We start from the raw sequence: 12,113 nt of genomic DNA on the forward strand, positions 1-12,113 counted from the left end.
TGCTCTCTCTGCAGACATCCTCTCGTGCACCTTTCCCGGCCCATCAGTAGCTGAGGATTGTCCTTCCTGAGAACGTAAGTGCTGAGGGTCTATGTCCAGAGAAAATAGGTACTTAGGGAAATACGTGAATGGTTACAGCCTTCCTAGGGAAGGTGCATGGATTGGGTACACACCCTGTGTAGTCACTTTTTTTGTTAAGTTTTTATTGAAATATAGAAATATTCATGTTTCCATAAATACAGCTTGAAGAATTTTTAACATTGGAATACATCCATCTCACGCATTATTACAAGATCAGGAAACCCATCCACAAAGTTTCTTCTGGAGGCAAGTAAGTAACATAAGCCACACTCCTTGGCACACAGCACTTGCTAATCTCTTTCACGACCTATCAGAGGTGTGCGCACACGCTCTGAGTCAGGCATTGCGATAGGAGCTGGGCATTCAGTACAGGACCGAGTTCCACCCTCAGCACAGTCAGGGGCCTGCCTGCTTCTCTGCCCTCCGTTTTGCACCTACGGAGCCCACCACGTGAGGCCCAGTAACGCTGGCCAACTTTTCCGTGTCCCACATATGCATGTTCTTTTGGGCTTCTATTAGAATGACTTACCTTTTCTCGACTCACCCTTTTCCACTTTGGTTGAGAGATCCCATCAACCAAGAAGCTGCCTGTGACCACCTCTGAGGCTGGACAAGGGGCTCTCCTGGGCTTAGTTCCAACAGAACAGTTACGATATCCTACTGCTACCTTTCCTTTACTAACCCAGCTCTCCAAACAACTCATTTATCTCACTGAGCACGAGGGCCGTGCGCTATTCACCTTGGAGTCTCCAGCACCAAGTGCAGTGCCCAGCCCTCCGGGAGGAACGTCTGTGTGCTGCTTCATCATGGCAGTTTCCTCCTCGAGAACCTATGGGATCTTTTGGTTGCCTGCTCCATCAAATGACTTGTCTGGGTTTTGAGATGCTCTGAAGATAGGACTTTCCCATTTATATCCAAAATATTTCTGCATATTCACTCACAGTGGACACAACTCTCCTCTTTCCACTTCTTGCCTCCCATGCTGTACTCCCTCTGGTTTTGGTTCAGATGCTCTGTGTCCTCAGGCATCTCCGCTTCCTGACCTACCACTTACCCAAACCTGCCTGTCTTTCAAGGCCAAATTCAAAGGTTGACTTATTTGGAAGCTGCCTGCCTATTGTATATCACACAGATGACCCACTTTTTAGACTCACGCTCTCTGACCTGGTTTGTGTGTGAGTACCCAGCCTGTAGAGATGGGATCTGAGAATTTCATTCACCCTTATTGAGTACAATGAAGGCTACATATAAAGAGCCCTATAAAGATTTGTTTTAATATATAGGACTTAAAGCTGAACTTTCGGCTCTGAATACCCGGCGTTTAGGAACAGTAGGGAGAGCATACACCATAGGGAGCAACAGGGAGATGTCTTGTGTGCTGACACAATAGACGTCTTGGTTTAAGGCACCCCTCTTCCCCCAAACGACTCTGATCCTCTATCTCAGCCAATGGCAAGTCCTGATAGCTTTGTGCCTGAAATATTCAGAACAGCCCCATAATCTGACCTCCTTTCAGAACCTCCCCTGTGATGGCCCAAGACACCATCTGGCATAAATTATCATCAGTCTCCTATGAGGTCTTCGTACTTCTGCCCTTGTCTCCTATGTCTGATCTCAACAGAGCAATGGAATGATTATGGCACTTTGAACTCTACCCAGACCTCAGCAGGGGGTCCCATCTCACACCAGGTAGAAGCTGAGGATGACATGGGGGCTCACACAGTCCTCCATGACCTGCCTCCCCATCCCCTTCATGTGTCATCCACTCTTTCTGCTCCAGTTTTCATTTTTCATGTTTTTACTCAGCTGTCACTTACTCAGTGAGGCTTTCAAGGGCCACCTAGTGAAAATTATAGCACTCTGGCATCTTTTATCTTTTACACATAAATAGTATACTTTCCTTTTTTCAAAAAACTGCATTATGCATTTTACTTAGTGTTCATCTTTTTTCCAAAATTGTGTCAGCTGCATGAGGACAGTCATTTTGGTTTGTTCACTGCCACATCCCCAGCATCTGGAATGGTGTCTGGCATGGGGATGTTGATTATTGGCTTTTGAATGAACAGCAACTGTTTTGTGATAATGAAGCTATTAGCTGAGTGCACCCGATGTCTTTCCAGGGTAGCATGTCATAACAGGATAAAAGCTGCAGCAACAATTCAATTGTCAAGGTCAGAGATGTCATCTGGGACTTTCTTTCAACTTGTGTTAAGGAAAAGATGCCTCTCTGTAGATAGGAGTGTGACACCAAGATGAAAGACATTGTTCCTATCAAGATACTGGTGGCATGTTTTGCAGAACTAGAGCAGATGTTCCAAAAATTTGTATGGGACTACAAAAGATGCCAAATAACTACATCAATCTTGAGACACAAGAACAAAGTTGGAGGAATCACGCTACCTCTGGATATCAAACTATACTGCAAGGACATAGTAATCAAAACAGCATGCCACTGGCATAAAAACAGACATGTATGTCCGTGGAACACAATTGAGAGCCCAGAAATAAGCCCACACCTTTATGGTCAGTTAATATATAAAAAAAAAGAGGCAAGGACATACAATGGGGTAAAGACAGTCTATTCAATAAGTGGTGTTGGGAAAATTAGACAGATACATGCAAAAATGAGACTGGACCACTTTCTTATATCATATACAAGAATAAATTCAAAATGGATTAAAGACTTAAATGTTAAACTAAAACCCACAAATATCCTAGAAGAAAACATAGGCAGCAAAATCTCTGACATTTTTAAATAGCAATATTTTTTTCTGATGTATCTTCTCAGGCAGGGAAAACAAAAGAAAAAAATGAACAAGTGGGATTACCATCAAACTAAAAAGTTTTTGCACAGAAAGGAAATCAACAAAATGAAAAGACACCCACTAAATGGGAGACCATATATAACAATGCTACATCTGATAAGGGGTTAATATCCAGAATTTATAAAGAACACACAAAACTCAACACAAAAAACCAAACAATCCAATCAAAAAATGGGCAAAGGACCTGAAAAGATGCTTCTCCAAAGAGGACATACAGATGGCCAATAAACACATGAAAATATGCTCAATGTCTCTAATTATCAGAGAAATGCAAATTAAAACCCCAAATGAGATATCATCTCACACTTTTCAGAATGGCTCTCATCAATAAATCAACAAACAGCAAGTGCTAGTGAAGATGTGGAGAAAAGGGAACTCTTGTGCCCTTTTGTTAGGAATGCAGACTGGTGCAACCACTGTAGAAAACAGCATAGAGGCTCCTCAAAAGATTAAAAATGAAACTGTTTTATGACCCCAGTGATCCCACTTCTGAGAATATAACCAAAGAAATCCAATACACTAATTCAAAAGAATATATGCACCCTATGTTCCTCGCAGCATTATTTACAACAGCCAAGATTTTGAAAGCAGCCCAGTGCCCATCCGTAGATGAGTGGATCAAAAACTGTGGTACATTTACACAATAGAATACTACACAGCCATAATAGAATAAGGAAATCTTATCCTTTATTACAGCATGGATGGACCTGGAGAGTATTATGCTAAGTGAAATAAGCTAGTCAGAGAAAGACAAATACCATGTGATTTCACTTATATGTGGAAACTAATGAACAAAATATTCTAACCAAAAAATAGAAACAGACTCATAGATACAGAGAATAGACTGATAGCTGTAGAGGGGAGGGTGTTGGGGGACTGGGTAAAAAAATGTGAAGTGACGGGATTAAGCCCAAAAAACCCAAACAAACCCCAAAACAAAACCTCATAGACAATAATATGTTGGTTACCATTGGGAATGGGGGTGGGGGAAGGGAGCAGAGGATAAAAGGGGATAATGGTGATGGAAGAAGACTTGGGGTGGTGAACACACAATACAGTATACGCGTGATGTATTATAAAGCTCTACACCAGAAACCTACATAGCTTTATTAACCAATGCCACCCCAGTAGATTCAATAAATCAAAAAAGTAGATACAAACATTTTTTGATTAAAAAAAGAAGTAAACATCAGATGTCAGCTAATGTGATATACCAATGGAATGATGATACATCTTGTTACCATTTCTGGGACAGGTCTGAAGCCGAAAAATAGGCAGTGTTAACAGTTACACAGGGAGGAGAAGGAGGTGGAGGACACAGTGTTAACAGTTACACAGGGAGGAGAAGGAGGTGGAGGACACAGTGTTAACAGTTACACAGGGAGGAGAAGGAGGTGGAGGACACAGTGTTAACAGTTACACAGGGAGGAGAAGGAGGCGGGGCAGACAGGGTGTCCCCCTGCCGCAGCACCTGCCTGAGCTGGTGCACAGTCTCCGACTGGACCAGGGCCTGAGCATTTGGGACGTGGGCTCACTGTGTGTTTACTCGTTAGCTTCCCTTGCCCCCACATCCCTACATTCTTCCTAAAAACACCTCCAGGCATATCCGAATAAATGTAAAAATGTAAAAGTATATTTATAACTGGAAAGTACGTACTTGATGGCATTTGAAACAGTACTCACCACTGTCGATCGCCAGGAAGAGGGCGGTGTACACGCTGTTGTGGACAAATGGGGACTCGCGGTCCAGCACCGCTGTGGTGTCGATGGTCCCATTGATGGGGTTGATGTTGAGCCAGCCTGCTGGGTCCTTGTAAACAGCATACCTGAAAAAAAAATTCCCAAACATTAGGTTATATTCACAATCGAGTGGAGAATTTTCCCAGTGCTGGCACAAGCTCCTATGCCGAGTGCCAGATAATCCTAGTCTTCATATGAATCCAAAAATGTCATTACAGCTACACTTGTTCATCGAGAAAGCAATGGCTGACCGCCAGCCTTGGGGCTGCTTGTGCCCAGTCTTGGGTACGCGAGCCTCCTTTCTTCTTCATGATGACCTGTGAGGAGGGAACTCTTACCCTCCCACCTCTCAGAGAGGCAGAGTTCGCTGCTCGTCTCCAAGTCCAAGTTCCGTTTTGTTTCTTTCTGAATGAACCTCATATAAAGACCAGGTGGGAGGAGCGCTGTCATGAAGGTGGAGGTAGGGCTTATGGACACCTGCAGGAATAAGTCACTACCCCTGCAGAGGGTGACCCTAGGGACCTCATGGAGGATGCAGCACCTGAACAAAGACAGGATGAGTGGGTGGGGTGCTGTCAGAGAATGCGAGGACAGGTAAGGAAGAGTGGACAGTACAGACTGGCACGCAGGACGGAGATATTGACCGGGATGTAATTCCACGAGGGCAGGGCATCTGTTCATGGCGATGATTCCAGCCCCTAAAAAGAATTCCTTAGCGTTTGCATGACCCTCGGCAGACAGTTGCTGAATGAATATTTAAGGACCAGAAGGTAAATGGTTGCTGTTGGAACATACCATATTTTGCCATGTATAATGCTCACTTTTTTGCACAAATTTTTGAGGGAAAAATAAGGATGCTCGTGACACATGCGTATAGTGATCACATACCATGGGTAGAATAATGGGTATAATAACCCTGTGTATAATACGCAGAAGGACACGGGTGCCCATTTTACAGGGCAGAATGTGGCAGTTTCTCCGGGGGAAACTGAAAGTACGTGAGTTTGGAGAGACTGATGATTGAGGACCTGAACTACTGTTGCATGGATTCTGGATCATGGGAAACCATTAAAGATTTAAAAAATGTTATTGTTATTTTTGAAATTGTTGTAACAGCAGCACATGCTAATTGTGAGAAATTAAAACACGATAAAGGTGCACGAAGTAAGGAACGAAAGTCTTATCTATCGGGGGGGACTAGCTGAGTGTGACGCAGGTTTCTTTGAACCAGGAGGCTCGGGTCATGTGGGGCCGGCCCAGGGACACGTTGCAGGTGCTCCAGCCACATTGCTGGCTCCGCCAGAAGGGTGCTTATTGGCATTTGTCTGCCACTTCCCCACCGGTCTGAAATAGCCCCTTCTGGTGCTGAAGTTGACCATACACTGCCTGCTTTGATTCTGAGAGTGTCTACAGCCCGACTTAACCGACCAGGTTGCAGATCTCCAGAGGAAGGGTTTAAATGACCATTCTAGTCCTCCCAGTGGAGATGGTGTCCCTCTCCGATCCCTGGAACCTGTGAACATTAGGCAAAACCACTCAGGCCTAATTAAGTTAAGGATCTTGAGACGGGGAGATTATTTTGGACTATTGGGAGAAGAGGGGGCTAAACGCCATCACAAGTGTCCTTGTAGGAGGGAGTAGAGAGAGATCTGAGACGCACAGGAGAGAGGGAGGCCATGTGACCACGGAGCAGAGGCTGAGTCCTGCAGCCACCAGAAGCTGCAAGAGACAAGGAAGGACCCTCCCCGGGGCCTTCAAAGGAGTGTGGTCCTGCTCACACTTCGGTGTTGGCCCAGTGAGGCTGATTTGTGACTTCTGGCCTCCAGAACTGGGGGAGAATAATTTCCAGTCACCGAGTTTGTAGTAATTTGTTAACACTGGCGGTAGGAAATTAACGCAGTAGGTATACTATCCCCACTTACAGATGAGGAAACTGAGGCACAGCCCACACAGCTACTAAGGCCAGAGAGTCAGGGTTTGGGCCCAGGCAGTGTGATCTCAGAGCCTTGGATTTGAACCCCCAGGCTAAGCTGCTTCTCAGCTGACTTGGTGGTGGGTGGTTAGAAGATTCTTCCCAAATTCTGAGAAAAAGTTACCTCTGAGGGTAGTTAGGGTGCCTCTAGAATGGGTCAGATTATAGCCCTGGGGGCTGTTCACAGATGTGTGGCCAAGGAAAAAGAGAGCCACCCAGGTTCCTTGGCCATGACTTGGAGGTAATTCTGTGGGGGAGGGCGATGCAAGGTGATGTTACCTGAGGGCAGCTGTGGTCACTGAAAGCAGGTCAGCTTGGGGCCTGGAGAAGGAGACTCGGGGAAAGAGGCCGCCAGCCGTCGAAGGGAACGGGCGTCTGAACGGCTGCCGTGAGCTGTCTGGTAGCAGCTCAACTGCCCCTCAACAGGCAGCACCGCCAGTGGGGAGACCCTCGCCTGCTCCCAGGCTCCACTGCAGCCTCCGCACCAGCCCCTGGCCGGCTTTGGGCTTCGACTGGCGTTGTCAGACCCCCGGACACAGCACCGTTATTTTAATTCACAGAGAGATGCTCTGGTTTCAGGTCTGTCACTCATGAATTTGGATCACGTGAACAGACCTGGGCACCTCTGTGGGCACCAATCAAATTCAGTTTCATCCTGTGAATAGGACGGGCCGGACCCTGGGCTGCAGGACAATGCAGGTCTGGTCTGTCCTGTAGCAGCCTGTTTACGAATAACAGCACCAACCGCGGCGACCGGGAGCTGCTGTGTGCCGGGCACGTCCTCAGAGGCCCCTGCATCTACTCCTGCAGCCCTTGCGTCAGCCCTGTGAGGTCCAGCACGTTGCTATCCCCACTTCACATGCAAGGATGCTGAGAGGATGCTGGAGGTTACAGTCCTCTCATTGTTTTATTTTTTCTATTGAAACGACAGACTGTAGACTTCTTAGTTCTCACAGAACTTTTATCATTTTAAACCCACTTGCATATTTAAAAAAGTGATCTTAAGTAGAATTGTTATTTTGCTTTTTAAAAATGTAGTACTTGACTTTTTTGCTGAGGAAAAAACAAATAGCATTCCTGTGCAAAAACAGTAAGACCAAGCAGCACCCAAACCAAAACACTCGCCCCCAAAATGAAACAAAATCAGAGAGACGACTCTCCTGAGACAGCGGCTGGTGGCAGTGCAGCCGCGTCCGGACCAGGGCCCGGCCCCTGAGCTCCGCCCTGGCTCTGCCCAACACACACCGTCAGCATCACGTGGGCATTCAGTGCTCCAGCTCCGGAGGGAAAATGACCTAGGTCCTAACTGTGTGACCTTGCACCAGTGGCTTGTGTTTGCTTCCCCTCTGTGAGGTGGGGCGATCCTAGGGGACATGGGGCAGCCGACGGGAGCGCGGAGTGCTGTCATAGGAGTCAGACCGCCCCCCCCATGTGTCTGTCAGTTGTCCCCTGGGGCCAGGCCCCGAGTGTCCTCTCTCAGTGGGTTCGGCACTGTCCGCAGAATGTTTGGAATATCAGCTCAGCAGAGCGCTGGGAAAATAACACTCTGAAGCTGAAACAGTGACGGGGAACCACTGGGGAGAATGAATGAGGCTGACGTGGGTCCCCCCACTCCCTTGCTGTCTCAGCGATCATTTCCATATTTCTTATAAACAGAAGACATGTATTTACTCCTGAGAACAATCAACTCGAAAAACACCCGTCTTTTATTTTGACAGAAATTTACACTTCTGCAAGCTCCTTCTATCTTCTAAGGCCCAGCTGAAACACTCCTCTCGGTTGAGTGTGGGAGTCCCCAGTCAGAGCCAGTCAGTCTCTCCTGTGGGCCCTTGCTGGGCACATGCACAGATTAAAGTGCCTGCGGAGGGTAACGTGGGCCCTGTGGGTCTGCTGCCTTTAACCACGCTCTGCTGCGCTTCTTCGCGTCAGGAAGAGGTCAGAGTTGGCTAAACTACTGTGTGCCTTTAGGGTCTGGCTCTGTGCTAAACATCTGAGCATCACATTTATTTTCGTGGCTCACAGTGACCAAATAAAGTTGATATCATCCCTGTTTTAAAGGTAAGTAAGATTCAGAGAGGCTCAGCAATTTATTGAAAGCAGCATAGCTAAGAAGTGGTGAAGCTGGCATTCAGCACAGGTCCCGGGTGTGCTACTTATGCTCCGTTGGTCATTCTGCACCCCCAGATCCAAGCAGAATGCCTGGTGCAGGGCGGCTGCCCAGTACATGTTATTATATCATTTCTCTCTCAGTTGCAACAATCACAGAAACAGAAAACCCGAAGAAAGGTAACATTTGTTTTTCATCTTATTAGGTAACAAGTTCACCCTTGATGCAGGAGTGATTTCTGGTGATTTAACATATTTGAAATAATGAAATATTTAAATAGACCATTATTTATTCCCGGATTGCTCAGCTCAGAGTTTAGAATATAAATAAAACCAGAAATAATACAGCCTTTTATGTTGGCAAAGAAACAATGCTCTTTGCTTCACCCTCTGTTATGTTTTGGCCTCGGGACGCCTCCATTCTGCACTGCGGTGGACGTGTTTGCTTCTTCTCTGGTGTAAGAAGTTGTTACAAGCAGTTACAAGCTCCCAGACCTGACCTTGGAAGCTGTCCCCCAACGACAGCGCCCAGCACACGGGTCCTGTGCACATGACATCCCCAGGGAACGCAAGGGCCCGAGGAGTCTACAGGGCAGCATTTCACTCTTTTCTTCCTCAGCAAGTGGTCAGGTGTCCACTGCTCTGTGACCCAACTATGTTTTCACAGGGCCCTTTGGTTTGTTTCCCTCTGTGATTTTATTTTATTTGGTGCCCCTTCCCCCGGAGACCTGGGGAGGCATTGCCTGTCTCCTAGATGTCCTTGACGCCAGCTTGCGGATCCTACTCAGAATCACAGCCACGGACGGACACTCGGTTTGAACGTGCCCGAGTGCCCAGTGCTGGGTGATGCTGCGCCCACGCAGTCCAAACGAAGAGCTGGGCGGAGCCCCCAGTGTAGGAGTCATCCTCCCTGGCCTCAGAGTGCTCGCTCCAAAGGGGAGAGCAGCCCGCCCCACCAGCCAGCCTGCTCTTCCGCTTCCTGGCCGGTGGGCCCTTCTGCCAAATCGGGTCCTTTAACCGACTGGCCGGGCACTCTACATACATTTCTGACACTTTCAAAGCTGTCTTTTTAATAAAACTTTTGGAATAAAAATACCAGCATGTGAGATGTTTTCTGTGCCTCTAGGCCTGAAAAATGCATATGCCTTATTAAATTGGAATTTCCAGGCAATTTATCTGTAATGTGAACTTTGCTTGTTACAGGGGAAGAAAAACCAAATTAAAACCGGGACTCATTTCAGTCTGTAATGTAGCTTCACAGGAGCTGCCTGAGTGCTCGCCAAAGCTCTGCCTTTTTCAAGTGTCAGCGCCAGGAGATGCCAGCAGGCTGATTAGCAGGATCCGGCAGAGCCGGCGTGGGGGTGGGGCATTTAACTCCGCTCCTGCTGCACCCCTTCTGGGAAGCGAAGCAGGAAGCGAAGAAGGAAGTGAAGCAGGAAGCTGCCCGGAGAGGCACCAGGGCCAGGTGGTGACGGGGAAGAACTTCCAGAGCCACTGGCTCTTCGGCTTGATTCTCATGTGACCCTGACAGTGGTGGGAGGGAGGGGGAGACTCAAAGTTTGGATGCGTCCCTTCTGCAAGCTTCTTGGGTTCACACTCTGTGCTGTGGGGATCTGTGTTTGTTTGGCATAGATACCCAAACCACATGGGTTATGATAGCCGTCCTTTTATTTTAGACTAAAAATGTTATAAAGCAATACAGTGCTGTTAGTGCAGGAATAGCCAAATGGATCGATGCCGCACAATAGGGTGCTAGTAATGGGCAAGTTTAGCTAGCTAGCTAGATACAGATATCTGACATCGTATAGCTAATATGATTTAGCTAGAGATCTATCAATCCATTTACCTATGCATCCAGATAGATTTTTATATGTAATCATATATACTGGGTATAGCCATATGTTTGGAAGTTTACTATTTGATGTAGGTGGCATGTCCGACTGTTTGGGAAAGCTGGACTTTCAATAAACTGTGTTGACTCATCATGCATTTGATGGGTCAACCAAAGGGCCCTGTGAAAACATAGTTAAGTCACAGAGCAATGGACACCTGTCTACTTTCCTGAGGCCTTTCGATCCTTGGGCATATTCAGATATATGCAAATACATAGAGAGAGGTCTTGATGTGAGGTCTTGGCATCTATTCACAAACTGGTGGCATGGATTTACCTTGGGGAGCAGATCTGGGTTGGGATGGTGTCAAAAGAAGCCAGCCCAGGTCCCCAGGGCTTTGTGGGTGTGCTACAGTAACGGGAGCACAGCCATCAGAAATATCCCGGTGATGTCACGTGTGGCAGGGAGGGCTGGTTTTTGGGGACCCACATGTGAGACTAACGACGGCTCATTCTCAAAGAGGAGTCGGTAAGGAGGGGAAAGGCTCCTGGAGCCTGGAAAACGGAAATGAAGAAAAGGCAAATGCAAAGGGACTTCATGTTCCCACCGAAGGAAGAAAACAACCCTCCGAAACCACAGGGAAGGAAAGAAACAGCAGGCATGCACACAGCTCCCTGCTTAATTCCAGCCCAACGGGCCCCCTGCAGTAGATGAAATACCTGCATGAGTGATTCAAATCAACCACTTAATTTGAAAGCAGAACGAGGAAGTTACAGAGTTCTCAGCAGAAGGAAATGCGCTGGTTTGAAATAGCACAGGTGGCTCTGGCTCTGAGAGCACACGAAGGCGCACTCCAAGTCTAGGAGAAAAGCAGGGGACACATGGCAGGGCCAGGGGGCCCTGGAGTCCTGCTCCGTCAGACAGAAACAGCCTATCGTGGGGCTCATGGAGGCACCAGAGGCTGCATTCTCTCCTTTTCCCTGGGAACCAGTTTAAATAACAGGAATGTCCCGGGGAATGCCACAGCCAGAAGATGTGAGTGAAAAGCTGTCCAGGGAGTGGCCTGGGTGGGACCTCTGAGGGCTGGGAGGTTGAGGATAGAGCTGGCCTTGCCTGTGTGGGGCTACAACCTTCCACATCTCCGTAACAGCTGGGGGTAGGGGAGGAGCTCTGGACGCCTCCAGACCCTTCCCTGGACTCTCCCACCCCGGCGTCTCAGAGCCCCTGGGGGTCATCTTGCACGAGGCTCTACTAGATTACAGTTTTGACATCACGCTTTCGAGCAGCTGCCATTTTCTGATGGCACGTGGGCCAAGGCTGGGCTGGTCCCCGTGATGTTCTGACTCCCACCATGAAAATAAGCAATGCACAGCTGTATCTGAGGAGGTCACCTTCCACCCCCGCAATGGGCCACAGCAGTGTTGGTGTGAGTCCCTTGCCTCTGGTCCGTTGCAGAAAGCAGGAGGCGAGACGACCCGGGATCATCTTCTGCTTGGACCACTGCCCTGCACCTGACTCTTTGCTTCTGTTCTGTTCACTACACTCCAGCTTCCAAAG

At 47.7% G+C, this 12,113-nt stretch overlaps 1 protein-coding gene across 1 annotated transcript in view; it reads right to left on the minus strand.

Annotated features, from left to right (window-relative positions):
- The window catches only part of CDH13 (cadherin 13), a 1,059,406-nt gene that overhangs the window by 22,508 nt on the left and 1,024,785 nt on the right, over window positions 1–12,113 (minus strand). Inside the window, exon 11 of the mRNA XM_037142446.2 lies at window positions 4,590–4,732. Coding sequence (XP_036998341.2) covers window positions 4,590–4,732 — 143 coding nt within the window. The remainder of the gene's footprint in view (window positions 1–4,589; window positions 4,733–12,113) is intronic.

Source organism: Artibeus jamaicensis, unplaced genomic scaffold (assembly GCF_021234435.1).
Source record: "Artibeus jamaicensis isolate MK-2021 breed Jamaican fruit bat unplaced genomic scaffold, CSHL_Jam_final contig_464, whole genome shotgun sequence".
Lineage (NCBI taxonomy): Eukaryota > Metazoa > Chordata > Mammalia > Chiroptera > Phyllostomidae > Artibeus > Artibeus jamaicensis.